General features: G+C 42.1%; 1 protein-coding gene and 1 long non-coding RNA gene across 2 annotated transcripts; one reads left to right on the top strand and one right to left on the bottom strand.

Annotated features, from left to right (window-relative positions):
- Positions 1-573: 573 nt before the first annotated feature.
- Positions 574-2936, top strand: LOC118227385. The gene is made up of 3 exons (XR_004765269.1): positions 574-710; positions 1555-1634; positions 2530-2936. It is a non-coding gene; the product is annotated as an uncharacterized LOC118227385 (long non-coding RNA).
- Positions 2433-6624, bottom strand: LOC118227384 (trans-1,2-dihydrobenzene-1,2-diol dehydrogenase-like). Its single transcript, XM_035417783.1, has 7 exons — positions 6278-6624; positions 5986-6097; positions 5669-5832; positions 4304-4556; positions 3850-3974; positions 3273-3423; positions 2433-2745 (listed from the first exon to the last, which is right to left on the bottom strand). Exons 1-7 carry the CDS (start codon positions 6365-6367, stop codon positions 2636-2638), a joined length of 1005 nt encoding a protein of 334 aa, XP_035273674.1. The 5' UTR covers positions 6368-6624; the 3' UTR covers positions 2433-2635.
- Between the last annotated feature and the right edge of the window lie 17856 nt (positions 6625-24480).

Genomic DNA, 24480 nt, shown 5'->3' with positions numbered 1-24480 from the left:
CTTTTTTTTACACTGTATCCATTTACTGTATCCATATATACTAAAGCAATTTCCCTTGCTCAAGGGAACAACGGCAGTGTCCTACCCGGGAATCGAATCTGCAACCTTTCGGTTACAAGCCCAGTTCCTTACCCACTGTGCTACACTCCGTCCGCATGCCTAGGATGTACGTGTGAAACACAACTTCACTTATACAAGTGTACAACACAATGTGTCTAGCAACTCTTCTGTGTTGAGCTATCCTCACCCACAAAGAGAAGGTTACAGAAGTATATCGTAAGGCTAAACAGGCATATCCAATCTAATTACAGAAAAAGCCAGAATCAGACTATTTCCGGTGAAGCACTCTCCTATGCATGCATACATTTTTCACCTGTCAAGTGACTTCACCTTAACTGATAAAGAGGTGGAAACTAAAGCAGCAATGCCGGCAGAGATCTGGTCTTAAAATGGAATAGGGTACCCACCAATCGCTGGGTCATTGGCCAGCTCCTCATAGTTCCCATAGGCTTTGGGAATGTTATGCTTCTTGGCAAATTCCTGCGCACGCTCTAAGCCGCGGGCGGCCACAGCTACTACCTGAGAGAATAAAGAAGCATTCAGTAAATGTTTAATTTTATTGTCCTGCAGCCTCACCACAGAATCGGCGAAATTTCGGATGTGATAAAGACGGTACATCGGTCACCCCGAAAAATACTCTGTGTATTACGGTCAGTCGAATTTCCGCACTTAACGTTGCAGGCTTAGTGAATCGAGTCATATTGGACGCGACATTTGGTACTACATTCCAGAGTCAATGAATGGATGAGTGAATTAATGATCTTTTGGGTCTAATTAAGTAATTAATCATTTTCTTTTGAAGTAAGGTTGCTTACCAATATCAAAGCGCTAGCGTAAAACAATTTGGGAAGTGGGCATTGCGTGATTTAACGTTATTTTACACAGAAATGTTCAGCCAACTTGTCGGTGTAATTGAGCGTTTTACAATTGCAATGCTGCTGACGAGCCATGTTTATCAGGCTGTGTTGTTGTGTGATGAATGTGGCATCATTTTCACTTGGCTTTCAGTCATTTGTTGTATTCAGTGTTTAAAGGAAATGGGCATTATTGTAAGTGCCTTGGAGGAACAAAACCAAAAATGTCCGTGTAATTGAAAGCTTTTGTCCTGGTCTTTTACAACTGTTTACAAGTGCTTCTTGTGCACCAGAGATGCTCATAATCAAAGAACATGGTAAATGGACTGCATTTATCTAGCACTTCTATCCAAAGTGCTTTACAATTGATGCCTCTCATTTGCCAGAGCAGTTATGGGTTAGGTGTCTTGCTCAAGGACACTTCGACATGCCCAGGGCGGGGTTTTTGAACCGGCAACCCTCTTCTGCCTCCTGAGCTATGTCGCCCAGACATAGTGTTTGAGTGTTTGCACCTTTCTGAGAAAACTTTTAGATTTTTAGTGGATGTCAGTGTAGACATAATTTTTTGACTGGACTGTATACTGTGTTTACATTGTAGGTTTTATAGCTGTATTATCTCTTTGCTCCCTTTTCACCTAAGTTGATGTGAGGTGAGCGTTCTGGGGCAAAATGGCTGCCCTGCATCACCCAGGTGGATGCTACACATTGGTGGTGGTTCAGGTGAGTTCCCCCCCTTCACTGTGTAGCACTTTGAGCATCTTGAAAAGTGCTATAAAAATGCAATTTATTATTATTATTATTATTATTATAAATGGCTGGAGCTAAGCAGATGGGAGACCTCCAGGGAAAACTAAGTTGTTGCTGGAAGTGCCCCTCATCACTATGCAGCACTTTCAGTGTGAGAAAAGCACTACATTAATTAAATGATTTATTATTATTATAAATTACATTAAGTGGTAAAATTTACATGATTTAATGACATTGACTGCAATTTTACTGTAAACTGCTGGGAACTGAGTTGTGTCAAAATACAGGTTATTACTGTAATTTAGAAACAGCTGATTACTGTAATTCTACATACAGCTATTTCGCATTAATCCATAGTCTCGTTTACGGTGAAATCACAGTATATAGTTGCCATTTAATTGCAATTTACTATGAATATGTAACAGTAAATTAGAATGACCTTACATTAACACCTCATCCAATCAGCTCTCACTGGAATCACCTGGCTAGATTATACAGTTAGACGGCACATAAAACAAGAGCCTTGTTTCCAGCAGCTCCTGCCAATTCAGCTGCATTATTCTACGCTTCTTTGACACAACTGCAGAGCTCATCACAGAAAATGTTTTCATTGTCTGTGCGGAACAGACAGCCATGCTGGCACCTACGCCGCAGTTTGAGTTTGATTGTGTGTGTCGGGGCACACGCCTGTTTGTTTAACTCCCTTTACCCAATTATGTATTTCACAAAATCATAGAAGCCTTTATGGGATACAATTAAGCCTCTCAGCTGCACACTTCATGATCATGACTCTTTATTGAGCTTTCAGGGCTGAGCCTTCAGTTTCAGATTTAACAGCGGATGACGTTTGCTGAATTGTGCTTTACAGAGCAGTCAGGGGCTTCCTGGGTGAGGCAGTGGAGTTCGGCTGTGTCGCTGTCCCAAGTCAGGACCTCTCTTTACGGCACAGGAGCCACTGAGGCGTGGAGAGGGGGTCACTCGCCATCTTGGGGGAACACCACCCCGACCTGATGCCTGGCTTCGTCCATGATCTCAGTCAAGAGGGATGACTCCTCCAGTGACATCTGAGAGCTCTCTTTAAGCCCTAGGGAAGAGATCCGAATGTAGTGTTAGGCCCTTCTGTCTGCGATCTCAAAAATGACTTTGTTTATCAAGTCATTCAATTTTGGCAGCACCATGACAGGCCATTTTTAATAGGAAGTTTGCTTTTAAGAAAGCTTAAAAACAGTGAAATGTTGTCATTAAATGCTTATCAGCATATATCCCTTCAAATAACTGCATTTTCTAAAGAGCAATTCGTTTTCTTTAAAAAATATCGAAAAAGCAACAGTATACCGTAAGTCATCGTGATGGCAGCACCATGACAGGCCATTTTTAATAGGAAGTTTGCTTTTAAGAAAGCTTAAAAACAGTGAAATGTTGTCATTAAATGCTTATCAGCATATATCCCTTCAAATAACTGCATTTTCTAAAGAGCAATTCGTTTTCTTTAAAAAATATCGAAAAAGCAACAGTATACCGTAAGTCATCGTGATGGCATGCTTACTTTGATAAAAACTTCAACCTAGGCCCTGCGCTCTGCTTTTGAAATGTTCTGCCGGGCTACTACACCTTTGAGAAGGCACTGCCTCACTTCCTCTGCCTCGTAGCGCAGTCCAGTGCTGTTGGTGTAATGCAGGGGCATAGACGGTTCCGGAAGCGGGTACTGTGACTCCTGCCCATTCACCACCAGGCGGGTTGGGCACCACATGGGAAAGGGGACCTACAACAGCCATCAGACCAGCATTAGGCCTGCTGGCCGTGCAGTCTTAAGTGATGGACACAGATCAAACTGAGAAACACCATCAACAAATGACTGAAAGAAAATGGAATAGATGTTTCTTTCCCAATGGAATACAAATGCATGATGGTTATAAAAGCATCACAGTAAATACTGATGTTAGTTTATGTAAACATTGTGTCTTAACTTTCTGTTCTCTGAGAAGTATTTTTGGTTACATCTTATCTTTGAAAGAATATAGTTCTTATTTAATTTTAAGCGATTAAAACATTATGGGCCAGTTTCACAGACAGATTAAGTCTAATCCTAGACTAAATTCAATTTTGAAAAGAGACTCTATACAAAACTCAGTTTAGTCCAGAACTAGCCTTACTCTGTGTCTGTGAAACTGGTCCTATATCACCTTACCGTAATCGTTCCTTTGGTGCCACAGATGGTTGCGTCATTGGGCATGGCTACAGCGATGGAAAAGCCACAGATGGCCATTCTGTTCCGGGAAAATTTTAAAACAACCACCATGGATTCGTCGACTCCTGCAAAACCGGAAAACAAGTTAAAAAAAGGTGGAAACAGATAACAAAGAAATGATGATTAGATGTGTGTTAACCTTCTGAACCTCAAAATGCTAAATCTATATTGTTGTTTTAGGAAGACTGGATCTGCAACACATTTAGTTGTGACATCTTTTTCAAGGTTAATCTCTGACTCTTGTATTTACCATCAGCGTGTAACAGCATTTCGAAAGGGTGCATCTTTTATGAATGTGGTTGTCGACAATTAGCCGACACTAAATTAGGATTGTAACTACGGTATGTAGAATGTAATCCCATTTGGGCGATCTGTCCGTTCTGTGAGTCAGTACCTGTTTCCAAACGGACGCCGGTGGCGTGTACGGACTCCGGCCTCTCGCCCCTGTACACCATCAGCACAAACTGCAGGCAGTAGACCCCAATGTCCAGCAGGGCCCCCCCTCCCAGCTCCTTCTCCACCGATCGGGGTATGTGGAGCTGGGGAGAGCCGAAGTAGGCCTTCACCATCTTCACCTCGCCCACCGTGTCCTCGGCCAGCAAGCGGCACACCTCAACGTGAACGGGAAAGCACCGCGACCAAATGCCCTGCAGGAGGAGATACCGTCTGTCAGACAAGGCTGTCTGCCCTGCAGCAGCAAGAACATAATTAGCGGCCTGTCTCTGTGCCTGGAACCAAAGCAAATAACTCTGCTGTACGAAAACAGGTTTCCCTTATTCAAATATGTATAAGTGGGTCAGGGAAGTCCATGCATGTAAAATGTATCATCCAATTGCAAGTTAAATGAGAGAAACCACTACACTGGAATTTAAATTGCTCATGATTCTAAAATGCAGAATTCCTTTGGCTTTACACAGCCTTGCAGGATCTACCTCCTCTGTGACTCGCATATGTACTGCATATTCAAACCCCAGCCACATTTTCTATGACGCTTATTTGATATAAGTGACACCATATCTGAAGAGTGGAGGGTCCAAGGTATTCAAAACACCCCCATATCATTGAGACAACATGTCCAGGGGAGGCAGCAGCGCATTATATGTCATGATATCAGAAAGCAATTGGGATTTAATTGAATGAAATCCGCCCTATGTACTGCATGCTTATACCCCAGCCATGATATTCTGTGTGTGATGTTTTCACCTTTACAAACAAGTATTAATACTGTCCTATTCTCCTTGCCATTCTAGTGAAATATCCAGCCACATTTATATATATATATATATATTTTTTTTTTAGTTGCATAGTTGATGTTACAAGGTAGCACAGAATGTTGAAGTAACGCATTTTCCTTACCATTCAGTTAAACTTATGTACTGATGTAATGTTGTATTGGATATTGCAATAATAATTAAAAGTAATGGGTGTATTTTATCTATTATTCTCCATTTAAAATTTTGGATTGTCATTGTTAAAAATGTAGGGGAAAAAATAGAAAAAAGGAAGACGGGTTTGTTTGTAATTAATATTAGTGTTGTGATTAGTTTTACAATGTCAGTGTTTAAAATCGAAGTTGTTTTAATGTTGTACAAATAGAAAACGAGTAGTTCGTATTTTAGGACAATTGCAGTCCGGTTTTTCCTTAATTAATTTCATTTTGCTGAACGTAACAGTGGTTTTATCGTCGGACTTTTATTTTAAAGTTTTCAGACCCGCGCGAAAGTCCTTACTGTCGCTAGCTTCACACTGCTCAGTGTACCTCCATCAGGAAAACGTTGTTCTCTCTGGCGCTGGCGATGAGTTGCTTCACCTCCCGGGAGTTCATGGCGAAGGGCTTCTCGCACAGCACGTTTCTCCCGGCGCGGAGGAAGAGCAGGCCGACCCGCAGGTGCTGCGTGTGCAGAACGCCCAGGTAGACCACGTCTGCGGGAACACGGGAGGCTCGGTTTCAGACAAACGGACCGACGGTCGACCTCGCTTCGTTAACCGGCTCCGGTCTCGCGGACCGTTCGCCGCGGGCCGCTCGCCCAACCCACCCACCCACCCACCTACCTACCTACCTACCTACCTACCTACCTATCTCCGGGTCCTTTGCTAGCTCCTCGTAGCTCCCGTACGCTTTAGGGATGTTGTGCTTTTTGGCGAATTCCTCCGCGTTCTGTAGAATGCGGGCAGCCACAGCCACAATCTGGAAGAGGAGGAAGTGATAGGGAGAGCTAGAAAGAAAACCAGAAATTTGGGGAACTTCAGTTGATACTTCTGTCTTAAGGAACTTCGGATTCAGAACAGGAATTCTGTCTTAACTGTACATCTTGTGGCGATAAGCATTACTTATCGTGTCACCTGTGGCAGCAGTGGGATTCCATACCTTATGATTTCCAGCCGGAAGCGTCTTCAGAGCCACGGTGAAGTCGTGGCAGATCTTCCCGGCGCCGCATATTCCCCACCTGGTTGCCATGTTGACCTCGCTTTTAGTTAGCCGGTGACGGGAATGGCATAAGGGTGATGTCCAGAAAGACGGAAGCAGGCGTTGTTTGCTCCTGTGCTGTGGGAAGTCCTGACTTCTAAAATGGTGCTGTCAGAAGAAGCACTATGCCTGGTGCAGTCGTCCAACGGAACAGTAGCACCCAAGCGGCCAAAGCCAGACTTCGTTTTTGAAGCTCATTTCCTGGTCTTGTTCTTCCTGGTTGCTCACTAGCGCCACTACGGTTGGCTCCAGTATAGGTGTTTTCATATCCGGTTTCCATGTAAGTCTACGGTACAAATGCGGTCAAAATACAAAGTCAATTATTTTTTCTCATGAGAACAAATAGTCACAATATGTGTAATTTATTCGTATTATGACTGTCCATGGGTCGATTTCATGATTTATTGTGTCATTTGGGCACTGTTATAATATTTGTTGTGGAACAATGAGGTACAGTTTGCGTAACTTCCTGATTACTGCTGAGGACTAAGCTACAGTAGGGGCTACAGTCTATGGTCACTGGGTGGGAGGTGGCGCCTCTTGGCCTTGACATTGCGGCTCCGACAAAAGGTCCACCTGTGCGAAGTCAGAAAATGCAGGCATCCCATTTCGTAGTGATTTCATTATGGCGTGTGCTATTTACAGCTGCACTAGACGACCATAAAATAATCCTCCTCTGAAGTTTTCCTTTAGCCTACTTAACCAAATAATTAGTTGGTAGAAAGCATAATCAGCTTGCTATATTTGGTAGTCCAGTAGCCTATGCTAAAACAGTTCGCAACTTCGGCTACCAAGCCATTTGACTAGCTAGCTAACATGCTTCACGCATGTGACAAAGCTACTATAATCGCGATTTTAGGATAAACACTGCAAAATTTTCAGTTTCACGAAGCGAATTAAGAGTCTTAGGTTTATTTGCTGGATAACATACAACACACCATGAAATCACACACACATAATTTAACGAAATTAACCATCTTTGTAAGATTGGCATTTAGAAGGGAACATGTTTTTAGCATTTAAGAGACCGACAAGAGCATTTAAGACAGTGGTTCTCAGAATCGGTCCTGGGGGCTCCTTGCTTATATTGGCTTTTCTCCATTGGTTTTGATGATCTAGGCTACAAGAAAAAAAATAGCCTAATAATAATTAGAAATTCAATGTACATTATTTTTGTCTTCATGCAAGAGGTGGAAATCTGGCTGTACAGAGTGCGTTGTCATATTTACACGCCTGCAAATCAGTTATTAAAATACTTGGTAGATTTGTTAATCACCGCTGACAGTGTTAATTTTTATTCGGTAAAAAGTGACTTGCGAACGATCGGTCAGGTAGCGTCACCCAGCAAGTGAACACCACAAACGGCGATGGAGCAGTTACTGGCTCATTAACTGACTGTGGCGAAAACCTTTGACGATAACTTGCTCGGTTAACAGCAGGTCTACCAGACAGTTATATGAAAATTAGCCTAGTCAAATCACCAGTAGCTACACATCTCTGATTGATTGACCATCAGTGTAGTCGATGTTCTTCCCCTGTGGTTCATATTGCTAATGCGTGAGCTAACCACGGATAGTCTACCTAGCTCATTGGCAAGCTGATATGCTAGCTAAGCATTTATTCGTTTATTCGAATACCAAGCTATTCGTTTTGCTGAGAAACATAAATTGAAGATAACTGAACATAATTGTATTATTAATGTCATATAACGTGATTACATGACACAGTAGCCTACAGTCACAGATGGAAATTAAACTCCGTAAACATTTGATAATATATTTTAAAGCATAACGGCAGACATTCAGCTAGCCTCAAGTTCGTTCTGCAATCGTTCGTTCAGGTTGATGGGTTCCGCACTAGACTGTCAATCACATTGTAAAAATCACAGAACCGCTTAACTCTATGGTTTTGGCTCCAAATTGACAACATGCCCGCGCCCGCCATTGAGCTTCAAAACGTGTTTTAGAGACCCACGGAGAGTCAGTGGGTGACGTCACAGTAGCTTTGTCCATATTTTTTACAGTCTCTGGTAGCACCCCTACGGAGCAGGTTGTTCATTTATATGCAACAGAGCTTTTCCCCCTCCCTCTTAATTCGCCACCTCACCACCTGGGGGTAATCCGCAGTATGTGTTTGCGTGTGGCAGGACTGCTGCTACAAGCTGTTCAGACTGGGGAGAAGCAGTCCGTACCGGCTGTCTGAAACAATTTGTTCCAAAACAGTCCCCTAGATTGTCTACCAACATTAATGCAGAACAGGAAAAAGCCTTTATTGTATAGAACTTAAAGGTTTACCTGCACTCCACACATTCACCAGACCAGAAAGATCAGTGCTCTAGGTCAACCTGCTGCAGCACATTGATTTATCCAGCAAATCATCTATGTTCAGGGAAATTATTAAAATCCAACTTGTCTGAGGGAATGTTTATCAGTAGATTAGCTGAGTACTCTGTCCTGCTCCACTTTTGTATTAACTTCACACAATTTAAAAATGTGAAAAATACTGTTTTGTGGTAATACTGTATGTTATTTCCCTCACCTGCAAAATCAAACAGTTTCTGGCGCATTTGTGTTGAAGTTGTTCTGCAAATGAAGAGTACCTTGTCTGTGCGTGTGTGTGTGTGCTTGCATTTGTGCATTTGTGCATGTGTGCGTGTGTGTGGACAATTGTTTTTATTGACAAATGTATAAATCCATACTTAATATAATATACAAATTAAACATACCTAGCAAACCAGGGCTGTTTTCAGTCTGCAGCATATGAGAATCATTGTTAATGATGTTAATGAAGAACACTTGTAATGAATTGTAAAGAACTATACATTGGGCACAGTGCACGAATGGACAGTGGAAGAGTGGACCCTTCAGTTAGCCAAGATTGTAGATCTGGCCTCATATAATAACAAAGGACACATTGCTAACAAATTCTGAGGGGTGGATTGAGGATTGTAGTAATATGATGTTACCAAAATCATATAATCGTAAAAATGTTCATATACATTTCTGACTTCAGAGGGAAGACCCATAGCCCCAATGCAGTCAGCATCTGAGGGCAATGGAGTAAAGTCAGAGGGAAATGTGTTTGTTATCATTGTAGGTCAATGTTAAAGTGTAAAAGGAAGTGAGCGTCAGGTCAGCTGATGTAAACACTGAAACAGATGAGAGGTGACGCAAGCTCTGGGTGGCTTGTTTCACTTCCCATTTTCAATAGCTCATGGATACTCAAATCCAGCCCTTTCTTTTCTACTAGTTAATTAACTGAACAATTAGTGCTACTGCTTAGGTAAAAGGGGGGTAAAACCAGAAGGTTTCAGGACTGTGATTTGAGTAACAGTGCTTTAACATAATATTTCAGTGTTGTTCCTGTAGTAGCCTCTAGATGGCAGTATGAATTTACTGTGGTTTAGGAATAGATCAAAACTCAGATGGCTTGATCTGACATCTCCATCATGTTAGATTTCCTTTGAATTATGTATGTGGCCAAGGTAGTCGCAGGTGTAACCCCAAAGAAGGCCGCAGGAATTATACATTAATGAAGACTAAGGAGAAACACTGGAGATTGACTCCCAGTGTTCCCAAACATAATGAGGCCGAACATTATTCCACTATTCTATGGGGAAAAAAACCAAAACAAGTAAAAGTCTTTTGCTTTTACAGTCTTATGTGAATAATTAATTTTATGCATTCTTCATATTGACGATGATGTAGTTGCTCTGAGTCTTTATTTTAGATAATACGATTAATCAAAAGCAATAAAAAAATTATTATTATTATTTTTATTATTATTATTATTATTATTCTGTATTTCTAGTCTTATTCCCTGTCTCTCCAAAATGCTTGAACATGCTCTTTTCAATCAAATGTATCATTTTCTTTCTCAGAACCTTCTGCACTCTCATCAGTCTGGCTTCAGAGTTGACCAATCGACAGAGACTGCCCGCCTTGCAGTCAGTGAGGATTTCCATGCTACAAATGCAGCTTTTCTGTCCTCCTTCCTTTTTATCCTTCTTGACCTCTCTGAGGCATTTGACTTCTGAGACTACCATGGAGATTTGTAGCACAGATCTCAGCTAGTTTGCTTCCTACCCAACTGTCATTCCTTCTAGGTTGGGATGCAGTTTTGAGACCTCAAGAACTGTTGGCAGGTGTCCCCCAGAGCTCAGTCCTTGGTCCTCTCCACTTTTATCTTTATACAAAGTCTCTTGGCTCTGTAATCCCCTCCCATAGCCTGTCCTATCACTCCTGCACTGATGTTACCAAACTATTTCTCTCCTCCCCCCTTTTGATACATTGGTCTCCGCATGCATCTCAGTTTTTCTACTTTCCAGCCTTGTCCTCCCCCTTGCTGGACCAATCCCTTACCCTAGATGGCACTACAGTGTCACCCTCTTCAGAGTGGTGCTCAACAACAAACTGTCACTCTCTGGGAACTTCACTGCCGTTTTCGGGCATGTGAATTCTTCCTGTGCAACATGCAGAGAATCTGCCCCTTCCTCACCTACCTACCCAACCCAGCTCTTAATCCAGGCACTAATCATGTCCCGCCTCGACTACTGCAACACTGTCCTTACTGGCCTTCCTGCCTGCACAATCAGACATCTGCAACTCATCATTAGCTGCTGCTAATCTGATCTACAGCCTCCACAGGCTAAGCCATATCACTCCCCTTCTCTTCCCCTCCAGTGGCTACCGATATGTGCTCACATCAAATTCAATACCTTGGTGTTAACCTATCAGGCAGCTAAAGGGACAGGTCTGTTATATCTTCAAAAGATCATCAGACCCTACACACCTACAAGAGTCCTCTATTCTCCTACTTCTGAGCGTCTGGCACCTCCTGCCTGTGTACCTGTAAGTCCAGGTCACGTCCCCTGTCCATTCTGGCCCCTCAGTGGTAGAATGAGCTTCCCACTGCAGTCAGAACAGCAGAAACCCTGCCCATTTTTCTAAAGCAGACTAAAGACTCACCTCTTCAGATTGCACCATGGTATCCCTGACCCTCTAGATAACCTTTCTTTTTCTATTTCTTTCTTTGGATTTCCCCCTGAATAATGTTATAGTTTTAGCTGTGTAAGATTAAGGTTATCTGGCTGGTGATACTTTCTTTAGTGGTTACAATACAATTTTTTGTTTGTTAGGTTAACACTACACCTATTGATTATTAATGGGACTCTGTGCCACCTTGGTGATATTGTTATAAGATGAAGAAGAGGAAGAAAAAGAAGAAGAAGCCGAAGGCTAGAGTATACTCAATGTATCCCCCTTAGCCAAAAGCAACAAATAAAAAGTGTAATTTTCCCTTAAATGCGTTGCATGCTATTCTGTCTGTGTCAATATGAGCTTCAATTTATGTTCAGACACTCATCCGCCTTCTTCCTCCCCTCAGAATGGCGGATGAAATTGATTCCTGCCCCCTGAGAGTCTCATATAACAACATACTGTTAGACTAAATCATCATCATTGTAAAACAGAAATTCTAGCTGATCAGTGGCTCTCTGCTGGCAGACCCCTCTCCTTTTGTGCCTCCCTTCCACATGCGCTCTGGAAGCTGTGTGCTGTTGTCATAACGACAAGGTACCAGCTGGGCAATTTGTATGCAAATGGCATTGGGGCTTGGCCTAGTCTTTCCGCTGCTACCACGGGACCTGGTTACCATGGGAATGCCCATCACTCCCTGGGCTGAGTTTCTATATTTTGTCCATTTCTTTTATTTCTCGAGTGTAGCGTACGGCCAGGTAGCCCGCGCCACTCCAATGCCTGCAGTCAAGGCAAGTCTGATTGTGATCGTTGTTTCTGGAGGAATGGATCGCACTCCGCACGCGAGAAGCGCACAGCATGCAGTGCTGTCTTTAAGACCTGATCGGGCCTACCGCAGAAGGCAGACGAAGCCTTTGGGCTCTAAAGGTCTCTGCTGCGACTAATGTCCCGTTTCGTCATGGAGAGGTGGGTGTCTGCTCCTGAGAACGCTTTGAGCAGATTGAGTTCCATTAGATTTTTTTTTTTCCCCTTCTACGTGGGACCAAGGTGACTCAGAGGACAGCCTCCTGTAACTTTCTGTGAAGCCAGGAGACCAGATGACAAGCAGTTCAGGGAGGGCACTGATACAATGGATGGGCATCGATTTGTGTTTTTTGCTGGTAAAATTGCATTCTGGGACAGGACGTAGAAAAACGCTGGCTGCTAGAGGAGAAAGCACGATGTGGGGAACTCTTCATACAGATACTGTGACCTCTGAATTCCCACAGCCAATGAAACAGCTGGAAAATTCTTGCCGTTTCTACCTGTAATGTCCTAGGTTGGCCCCATAGTGGTGTGGGTGGGTTGATAAAATTTTGTTGACCAAGCACCGATTAATTGCCTTACAAGTCAATCAAGTAGTAGGTTGAATTAGACAGGATTAGATTTTGAACAAGCCCTTGTTGGTCCCAATTTACTAAGGAAATAGTCGCAGCCCAAATCATGCGCTATATTGCAGCTCTTGCCGTCGCTGGTACTGACACATTAATGACCAGTTTACCAAGACTCATTCTATTTGCGTAATCAAATAAATCAATCTCATTCCCAATTTTGCGGTAGCTAGACATAAGTTCTGTCAGAAACAATCTGCATGTTTACACGTTCAGATTTCAAGGTGCTAAGAAATGGGCAACAGGTAGAAAATCCCAGCAAAATGAGCATGTCCTGGCGGAGGAAGGCATAGACACAGATGAGCTGCATTGACAACCCAACCCTACTGAAAGTATACGCATTACACAATTGGTTAAATTCAGAGCTGCGTTTGTACACTAACTTCTGACTGTTGAATTCATTAGAAGTCTTGCGTCCTTTCAATAAAACAAATATTTCACATTGTACCTGAAAATAAATGAGAATAAATTTGTAGAAACGTGTGTAAAAGATACTTTAAATTCTGTCTTCTTTCCAGAGTGTTCTGCATCAGCAAATGCATCCGTTCATCTCCCCCCATGCAGCCCACAAGGGGAACTGGCCTGGCTACAGAGGATATAGCCTATAAGCTCACACACAGGATGCCGATACACTTCTCTGGCATCCTGTGTGTGAGCTACAGGCTGTATCAGCGCAGACACATTACCACCTGCTTTCAGGAATTCTCGCACGAAGAGGGGAGTCGCAATTAATGCATTCCTTTATAAATTAGACAGAATACTTAATTGGGGTAATTTACATAATCTCCACCCTGTTGTCACACGTTTAAGGAAAGTTGCAGAGTTGAACCGTATGCAATGATTTAGCCACTAGCTGATGTCGATTTTGTGAGAGAAAAAAAACAGGCGAGCGAGTAGATTACAAGGTGCTTTGTGTATTTTTAATGCATATTATGTGTGTATCACAAATACTTCCTCACATAATTTATAAGATTTGATACTTTTGCCTTCACATATGCCCTTAGAAAAGTGGCATGAACTGCTGTATGACTCTGCTGTGTATTGCCACAATATTATAAGGCTTTATTTAAGAGTTATGAGAAACAGGGAAAAATAGCCTTTTAAAGTGCAAGGGGAAATACTTTCTTTCATGCATCACAGCTTCCTGTGTCTGGGTCCATTCAGGTCCATGCAGCATATCACCGAGCACCACCAACATTTTTTATTGCAAACTGTCATTTTCTTACTTGCCTATCAGCATATATTGTAGTCAGCTAACAATATGCCAGGATTGTGTATTTTTATTATCTATGATCATCATTTACCTGCCATTTAGAAGGTGTCCAGCACTGTGGCTAGCCGGAACACCTTTTACGATCTCTGCCTCTACTGTATTTATCCAGAACAACATTTTCCAGAACAATCTCCTCTGCTCTGAAATTTCTTCATTTATACGTTTATAGTTCAGATACTCATATAGATATCTTGTAAAAATGCATTTCTGTTTATTAGATTGGCACATACGACAAGACTTACAAAGCTTCCGTTTTACATACTACCTATTTACACAGGACTGCAATCGTGATCAAACAAAAAAGGTACCTTGCTCAGGTAAGACAGTCCACTGAGGAACTGAACCCAAAATGTACTGGTTGGAAGCCACCACTCAGATGTTCCACATTTGGAAACCGGTGCGTAAACGTACGTGGGGGCGCGTGTTTCCCCTGAGCGATCGATTCGTGAGAAGTCGAAGAGACTTTCTTTTTCCAAGGACATGGGGGAGAAGGGTGGCATTCAAGCACCGAAGGCTCTCCTTCATCTGGCTGTCAAGGTCAGTGGAGGAGGAGGAGTATCAGGACGGGGAGGAGAGGTGCCGTGAGTGGCGGCACCGGCGGGTGGGAGGAGGGAGGAGTGCCTTTGATGAATGTGGGGGAGAGGAAACCACGACAGAGAGCAATGCGTCGTTCACCATCGGCAACACAACACGCTGCCATTTTGTCGCAGTTGTTTTTTTTTTTTGTTTTTTTTTTTGCTACGGTAGGGAGAAAGTCATTCACTAATCACATAGAGCTGGAGAGGAGGGGGAATTTTTCAGGGAATTCTGGGTCTGTGAATTGAGAAAACGCCCTTCGAGAATCCTTGCAGAATTCATCCTATTGGCATCCGCAGCATGCACACAGAGAGAAAGCCAGAGCTGGGTCTAGCTGGGCGAGGAGACGGCCGTGGCCAGAGAGAATGGAAATACTTCAATCATGAACTCCAATTTTCCTCCCTCTGCCTCTTGTGCAGAGACCCCATAGTGTACAGGGTTCTGAATTAATGCACACTGGCCAGTGCTCCATATAGAAACATATACGAGGGAGAGCTTGACCTTCACCGATGTTTTGACCGCTATGGCCAACCCCCTTGGGGCATGCACACATTTATGACGGCCCAGTACTCTAGCGTAGGCATCATTCAAGGCCTAGTCAGGGACTTGGATGACAGAGAGAACCCTGACGGACTCTAAGCAAGCGCACCACCATTAAGAGACGCGCGGGTTGTCGGACGCACACGAGTCGTGATTTTCCGGTGCAAATTGCCGACTGAGCCGCTCGCCGCCGCGGACGGCGCTCGCCCCGAATCACGAAGCGACGGCGAAGATGGACCGATTAGCGCCAGCGGGCGGGCGCGGAGAACGGAAAAGCCGCCTGCTCTTTGTTCCGCCGCGGCCGTAACCAGGCGACGCCCCGGCCCCCTCCGCGTCTGACGGCGTCGGGAACATCAGAAGGGGCTTCGTTCGGGAACCGCGGAGAAGCCGATTAGGGCTGCACCGTGCCGAGCGTGTCACAATAAAGGCGCGAAAAGAGGGCCGGGCTTTTCTCACGGGCCGACCGTGTCGCTACCGGCGACGGAGGCGCTCGTGTCCGGAGGCCGGGTCGCCTGGTTGCGCAACGGGGCCGGGCGATACGGCGCCGTCGCCCCGACGCGGACGAGCCGCTCGATAGGAGGGCGTGTGTCAAGTGCAGCGAGGAGATAGCCCGTCTTCTGAGCGTGGGACGCGTCTTTGTGGTCCGAACAATGGCGCGTGTCATCCAACGCGCGGCAAACTGATTAGTCACGAACCGACGTGTTGCCTCGAGAGCACTGGCAGCACCTCACAGGAGCCTCCTCTTCACAGAGGCAAGCCATTAAGCATCCTGCACACTTGGACGCACTCCACTCTTTAAATGCCCGATGTAGGCCATGATGTTTTTATCTGTCGTCCCGTGGCGAGTGTGGCTCACACAGGAGACGGTCGGAGAGAGAGAGAGAAACATGATGGAGATGTGTGTGTCTCCCCTTGATGTGCTTCCGCCACCAGCCCCCGCCCCCACCCCCTCCTCTATTACCGCTACTGCTATCACCTAAAAGGGGTTCCTACACATTTACGTACATTCAAATGTATAATGCACCACTCCATGTTGGCTATGTACAACCAGCACAAAGACAGACCTGGAAGAAACCTACTTGCTATTTGTTTCGCCAGTTGGTTGTTCAGTATCAAGGTATCTTGTTGAATGTTAAGCCAGATCATTTTTGTCACATTACATTACATTACAGGAATTTAGCAGACGCTCTTATCCAGAGCGACGTACAACAAGTGTCACGATTAAGTACTTAAAACACATTTCTTTGATTGATTTTTTTTTTATCACACAGTGTAATGTAGAAAATTTTTGAGAGTATCAGAAAATACATGAAATTATGTGCTATGAGCAGCAGGTGGAGTTAACACATGCACACACACACACACACACACACACACACTGAAACAGACACCTAAATTATTAGTACTGTCATTCAGAGTATAAAATGGTCAGTAAGAGGAATGGGAGAGATTGACAGCAGTGAGGACACAGAATAAGGCTGTTAATGGAGTGACCGATCTCAGAAACCATATTGAAAAAACCCAGCAAAACCAGTTGTTTCATGTGCCATGCTAACATAGCACCAAGGCTAATATAAACTGGGTTGTGATTTTTTTATTGCATTCCCTGTTTTCTTTTTTTTATGCAGGAATTATTTAAATCAAGTGGATGATACTCTCAATGCAGTCTGGGTAATTCAATGACAGTCATTCCATACTCTGATTGTTCACAGTCAGTTAGTCATGCTAGCTTACAAAACTGCCATCATCCCCAAAAAGAGCGGGCTCAGCCAAAAGAGATAGCATGCATAATATTGCTAAATAGAAATAATAAAAGTCAATCAGCGAAATGACATGAAAGTATGCTCATTTGTGGAACAAATGTGTTAGTGTTTTCACAGCATTTAATTTAAACATTTATTTGTGTTAATCTCTTTTTTTTTTGTTACATCAACCTGACTCAAAAATATGTGAGGGTTTAATCCAGGAATTAACAGGAGCATGTAGTGAATGCATACCCATCCCTTTCTATAGATATCACTGCGATCAGTGGGAAATTTCTTGCTTAGACCTGCATGACTTGAAAAAATGGGCTCCAGGTTAATCTGTTCTTTGAATAAGTAATCTAACAAAATTACAGCAACAGGGTGGGCCAAAAAAATAAAAAATAGATCAACCACACGCGGGTCGCTCGAGAGCAATGAGGGCAAAGAACGGCATTCTTCTCCCAGAAAATGAAACAAAGAAGGATGTGTACGTAATAATCTGAACTCCTGTCCGGTGGGCTCGCTACAGTCATGAAATATTTAGAGTTTAACCGTCTCTCTTTAATCCCAGAGGCTGTGCCAGGATTAAAATAAAGAGCACTGGATGTTCGAAGGCCGCCACTGCCAGCCCCTCCCTTCCTCAGTTTCTCTCCTCTTCCTCCTCCTGTTCTCTGTTTCCGCCATCTCTCTTTCATTTGTGCCCTATTTGCATTTGTCCTCCCTTTCCCAAGCCCACTCTATTGCTGTTCGACAGCTTCTCTCTTCTGTCGATCTCCCCAGTCCCACATTTCATTCTGCTACTGTACCCTTATCACCTCCTCTTGCACTAAATCACATTCTCTTCCTCATATCTGTCTCCCCTCCCCCCTTTTACCCCCAAACCCTGTGAATATTGTAAATGTATTGTGGCTCCAACCTCCTACTTTGGTAGGAAGCACACCAGGGCCTGGCACCTCACCAGATATAACTCAGATGTCAACAACAAAGGCTTTTGGTGTACATTATCCCACCATTAGATGTGGCAAATGATTTTTTAGAATGACTCATTCTTTTACAGCCTGAAAGGAAAGGCGACAAGAAACGATGACAGTTCCAGCCAATGCGCGGATGGCATCGGGGGGTCAAAGCTCGATTGTCAAAATCCATTTACAGCTCAGCTCTGTTTCCATCAGCTCCTTGTCTTTCCTTCGTATCTCCCGCTCGACACTTCTCTGTTCGAGCCCCTTCTCCCCACCACCGCTGCTTTCGTCTTCTGCCCCCCTCCCTCCTGCTTTCTGTTTCTCATTCGCACTCTGTGGTCTTTGCCCTTCTCTTCCCCTAGTGTCTGCTAAAGAGGAGGGTTATCTTTTTCTTCCCCCCCCCCCCAGAGCATGTGGAAGTTGATGGCTTTTCTTTCTTCTATTCCCAGACTTAGATTTACGGAGCTATTTTTGACTCGTCTTTATTGTCAGCAACAGCTACTGGAAGGGGGGAAAAAAGGATTTGTAGGGAAATCTAATGCAGCTCGCTACTGTAGCTAGACCCTCGCTCAGTTTCATTGTAGCATGCACTCATTCAGAACAATCCATCCCACACAGGACTTAGACATTTAGTTCACTATAATGGCACGTATTGATCAAAACAAGAAGCGTGCGCAAATGCACAAGCACTGTTTTATATTTCTTTTTTTTTACTTTTAGCTAAATATATCCTGATTGTCCCTATAACTGTAAAAAATGTCTGTGAACTTTCATGGCCAACTTTGATGTGCACCGCATGATTATTGGTTCAAATGCATTTTTTAGTTTGAACTGCTGAAGAGCACTGCTCATAGCTCCCCTGTTTCAGCAATGACTTTATACTTTATATACAATGGGGTCACACTTTTGTGTTAAGTTTAGGCCTAAGATAAGGCCTAAATCAGTGTACTCCTTTCTTAACAAATGACTGCTCTGAAGCCTGTGGAATTTGTGTAAAAATCTTTAATTACAGAATTCAGTTGTGGAACATTTCTTTATATATATATATATATATATATATATAGAAAATATGTACAAGCGAGAGCTCTGTATATGTATAATTACATTTTCATAACATATACTTACAGATCATTTGATTCTGCCTCTTCTTGAAACTGCATCCCGCCCAGTTCCAGTTTCCTAATTATTTATCAGGATAAAATGGCAGGAAGTTACTGTTAGTGGAAACAAAATGACATATCTTTTAAGCAGTGCCATAAAGATTTGTCAGAGTTTTTAAGTAGACAATGTTAAATGTGTTTATCTATGCCAATCTTTGTCAGCATAACAGGATTAACATAATGGTTACATTTGTAATTGAGGCAGTGTGATTCATGTTCATCTTTAGTGGATGAATAATCATGCAGTGCTCGTCTGAACCTCTGAAACCTTTAGTGCCATAATTATCTTGCAATAAAATTTAAATAAGTCTCAGTGAAGTTTGGTGCGTTTATAGTAAATCTAAATATAAATTTGGTTTAAGTAACTATAAAGACACTTCAATGCCATTTTATGCGTTTACAATGGAATAATTTAACTGATCATGAGTTCTCTATTGTTTCGGGAGAGATATTAAAACTTGGATGTTAAAATCTCAAGAAAACAGAGTTGTAGTTGGAGTCGTACTGCTCTGTAATAATTGTACTGCATCTCAATTTTTGTAGCAAATATATTTATCCGAACATTTGGTAATTAGTGTATATGTAGTAACTAATGAAAAGGGCTATTAAATATTGGTCTGTTTGACATTCCACAATCATTTTAAGATTCACTAGATTTCTGAGACTTACAGTTCTAACAAAGCACAAACAGCACTGTATTTTCATAGTTCCTTAAACACTGGAATCCTCAAGTGAAGGTTCCATGGCAGTTATCACAAAGTGTAGGGATATTCCCTGAAGTCTGGGCTACATTCTGAATTTAGCTCTTTCTCAATAGCCATCAAATTATCCTACATTTTTATTTTTATTTATTTTTTATTAATAAATGATTCCTTCCCCTCCAAATTGAATATACCACTGAGCATTATGGAACAAAAATGCAATACATCACCCAAGTGGGTGATATCCAGTGGTGTTATAAACAGACAACTCATTCCCTGCTTTAAAAGTGCTATAAAACTGTGAAGTACCAACTCATTCAAGTATTTTAGCTTTGGATAGAATATGTGACCCTTGTTTTGCAAGTTTTACATAAAAGCTCTGGGCAGTAACCGTGATCAGTCAGAAAATAATTATGGGAAAAGGAAATGTGCAAATATGGGCACATGCAAACAATGACAATGTACTAATTAATTATATGATATTTACTTTGAAAGGAAATTGATGTATAGCAAACTAAAAGATTATATATAGATTATATATAGTATATCCCACATAACATTCAAACCCTCAGCTGGGATGGCCTGTCATGGCTGTAGTCTCATAAGTTATTCATAAACCAGAGATAAGGGAAAGCATGAACTTTAAAAAAAATCCTCTTATTTATTTATGACTTCTGTACAGTCAATCTCGTGGATCCTTACTTTGCAAGACTGAAGTTTCAGTATTGTACAATGGAAAAATAACAGTCTTTTTTCAACAATTTTTTTTTATTCTTCTGCAGGTCAATGACTTTTTTTTCTACAAAATAATGAGGCTCTTAAATATGTTATTTCAGTTATTTGAATGTGTATTTAAAAAAAAAAAACTATTTCACTGTGCAATAAAAAACAGGAAAACAGAAATTGGTTTGAAAAATTTGAGAAATTTTTGAAACAAGAAAAAAGAAAAGAAAAAAAGAGATCGCATTTTCCCCCCACCCTGCTGACAATTATACTTCCTTTGGTGTTTCTCAGTTGGGTTTACCAATCGGATACTTTCTCCTTCAGTCATATGCAACCCTTGCTGGCTATGTGCAGCTCTTTGTCTTCATCGGAGCAAGCTATTTGCTTAGATCATCTTTTCAATGCAGTTCACCCAAATAGCCTGTTTGCTGAATTTTCAAGTTTTGGATCGCAGCAAAATAGCCTCACTGGAAATAGATGGACATGGTCGAAACCTTTCTGTTGGCACCTGCTCTGGCTTCCTTCATGTTGGGGATTTTGAGGATATGACTGGACATATCAAAGACAAATTCCTCCAACTTTGTGAACATGACTTGAAAGTTTTGTTGGGGTACTGTCGAAAACCTCCACGTTACCAAAAGTATCCATGTCTGATACAAGTTCTTTTTCGTTTTGGGAAGCTCCTATCTCTTATAACAGCTAACACAGGAATATTGTTAGCTACCTGTGGCTAAACTTGAATGAAATAAGAAATGAAATGATGGTAATCAATATACAGTAAACAAGAATAGTAACTTACCTTCTTTGTCACAATAAATGTATGGCTTGGTTTAAAATGAAGAATTCAGGAGGAATTAGTGCAAAGAATAATGCAGCAAGTTGTCCCAACCAAAGGATGAATTTGTCAGCTTCTCCCTAGTCACTGGAAATCATAAAACACTGTGGACCTTAAAAAGAAAGGGAAAAAAAGGCATCATCTTAAAGTTTTGATGTTCCAATGTCAATGAATGGAAAGAATCCACATAAATTTAAAAAATATTATACTTACAATGAAATGTGTTTGTGATGAAAACTGATTTAAGATGAAATGTGCATTTTCTCGGAAATCATGAAAAAAGCAAACTTTGGACTTTGGAAGTTAAGTTTTTAAAAATTTAGCCATCTTTATTCATAATATGTTTCTATTGAAACAAATGGGAAATAATCTAAATACCATATAAATAAAATATTTACAAGAAAATGTGTCAAAAGTTGATAAAAATGATTAAAAATGTTTTTCACTGGGAATCATGAAAATAACCCAACCCCTTACAAATATGCAACACTATTGGTCATATAATAATAATAATAATAATAATAATAATAATAATACCATGTCTTTCCACTTGGAACAACCCCCTAACAATGAGAAACTTTGAATGTCTCTTCTCTTCTCCCTTTATTCACAAGCAGAGTTATGCTTGCTGTGCCAGGCATGACCAAGATTTGCCGCCAGCATATCAGACTGAAATCCCTCACAGTCTGACGTGCCGCATCTCCTCTTTTCTGAACTCGTCTCCTGCTCCCGGTTATTATTCCTGCTCAATTAAACGGCTCCGGACCTGCTCGCTGGCAGGCGTCCAAAGTTATTACGCACTCTTCTCCCATTTTTCCCTCAAAAGACTTGAGGGAGCCGTTCATGTGCGACTGTCATTTTACAGAAAGAGTTCTTGGACCCCTTTAAGTCCAAATAGCACCCTGGTCACTCTTAGCCAACCCTTTCTATGACTGATGCCCTTTACACCATACTGAGAATATGCTTCTTGATCTGCCAGCAGCCTTGGACAAAGTAGGCCAATAGGTCTTCCTATCTACACTCATCAAGCTGGGGATCTCATGACCTGGCCTGCCAGATTGCAGTTGCTAAGATACAGCGGCTTCACGTAGCTGTGCTCCCGCTGTTTTCATTCGGCACTGAAAATGTCTGACTCTCTGTAAGTGGTCCTGCTTTTCATGTCTGCAAAATAAATAAACAATGAATAATAACGGCTCTCCTGAGACTATATTCAGCACTGATCACTCAATTTTTCCGGATTCAACGGTGAAGCACTTAGTCTCGCAAAGTCAATGGCAATCTTCTTCACAGGAGCCAAAAGCAACAGCTTAAGATAGCACACGCTCACTCTCACATACACACACACACACACACACACACACACACACACACACACAGAAAATATCGAACAAGAAATGGCTGTTCATCGTATTTTTATTTCATATCTCTTAATATAATCCTGTGCGTGTGCTTATAAACAACCCAGTTTATTCTCGTCTTCCTTCTCTCCAATACAGTGTTTTCCATAAATATTATAGTAGGAAAAGTTCACGACGCTCCTACGGGCAGCCATCAGTGTGATTAACACATTCCCTTATTGCTATATCCCAGAGTTCGGATTTTGACACAGAAAAAAATATATATTGATATCCATTGATCAATAGCAAAGCGGTCAAAAATACTGATCTCCTTCATTACTGAGTCTCTTCAGTAACAGGTAGGACAGTTTTCTGTTACAAAGCAGAAAATAAGTACCTAGAAATAGACATTGTCCATACTCTCCAAGTCCAGTAAATGCTCTGTGTCATTGAAGAGATTATAACTGCTAACAGTTACATTTCTTTAAAAAAAAAATCTGAATATCAATAATGATAAAAGGTAGAAACATATAATTTGGTAAGCTTTGCTTGTCACAACTGAAATGGTGCTGGAATCACTCAAGCTTCTAAAATAAATACAAAAAACAATCAATTCTTTGGGAATATATAATCATGTAGCATAAATCAATAAATATTAACAGCTGAAACAAGCAAATAAACAACAGAATATACACTGTATGCTTTGCAGTGGTTGAAAAAAGCAAGGAGCTCAGATTGCAGTTTTTGAGGCTCACACTGAAGTACAGTAATCACACCTGGGCCAGTACAGTGGGATTAAGGGCAATAATCATGAAGGCTTTCTTTTTTTGGAGACTTCCTATCCAAGTACAGCTCCTGCAACAAACTGTTCTGCCTGTGCAGTTGTTCAAAGAGCACCACGGTCTGTTCTTTCAAAAGAAAATTCACTGTTTACAAACAAGTATTGTATTACTTGTAACTCTCACAGGAGCTTGAAAATGAACGGGTAAATTAACCTCATGGAACGTGTACAAAAGGATACAGCAAGAACACAGCCAACGTAGGCCTATATACCCAGGCCGATTTCATTCTTACGTTTGCACAGTAGTAACCCGAGCTGACTTCAAAGTCATGACCCATCTTTTACTTTTGCTCAGAAATGGGAGAACTTGTAACTGCAATGCCAATTGTGACTGATTTAAATTGTATAGGTATTGAATCTCTAAACAAGAACCTTTCTGGTCACGGGTGTACAAATGTACATAGGGAAATGTTCATTCCTACGCTGTAAAGAAGAGGCTAGATGCAGTTCAGTTCAGATTTTAAAAAACTGTGCCAACAAGTAAGTAATGCGAGCTTGTGGGCATGATTGACATAAACAAATGAGATGCTGGACTACCTCACATGTCACTTTTGAGGGCGGGAGGGGCGAGAAACCGAAGATTTAACCGAAGAATGCGGACCGGATCCCTTAATCACCACTCCTGATTGCACTGCTGCTGGCTCGTCTCCCCTCACACCTAACCAGAATCAAAGGATTCGGGGCAAGCGGGCGGGATAAACAGACAATAAATAAATAAACACAGAACAGAAAGGATTAGGTCCTGATACCAGGAAAATCCCGAATGGAATCGAGCGTGCCGCGCGACACAATTTGCTACGACCGAGCTACTAGGCGAGGATTCGCCAGTCGGAGCGGTTCCAGGTTTCCCCCACGCTACATTTACCGCGATGCAGAGCGCCGCCGGAAAAAAAGACAATTACCCGGCATCGCCCACCGACGCAGGCCTTTGCTCGCAGCGTCCGCCAGCATGAAAAGGCTGTTCTCTCCGCAGGCAGCGTGCAGCAGGGCACCGAATTTATCCGGATG

The sequence above is a fragment of the Anguilla anguilla genome, chromosome 5 (genome assembly GCF_013347855.1).
Source record: "Anguilla anguilla isolate fAngAng1 chromosome 5, fAngAng1.pri, whole genome shotgun sequence".
NCBI lineage: Eukaryota > Metazoa > Chordata > Actinopteri > Anguilliformes > Anguillidae > Anguilla > Anguilla anguilla.
This window is presented reverse-complemented; position numbering and strand designations above follow the sequence as displayed.

Coding starts and splice junctions, on each gene's coding strand:
- LOC118227384 (XM_035417783.1), bottom strand. CDS start 6,367: ATGGCAACCAGGTGGGGAATATGCGGCGCCGGGAAGATCTGCCACGAC. Junction 6,098..6,277: donor TTCCGGCTGGAAATCATAAG/GTATGGAATCCC, acceptor CTCCTCTTCCAG/ATTGTGGCTGTGGCTGCCCG. Junction 3,424..3,849: donor GCACCAAAGGAACGATTACG/GTAAGGTGATAT, acceptor TGGCTGTTGTAG/GTCCCCTTTCCCATGTGGTG.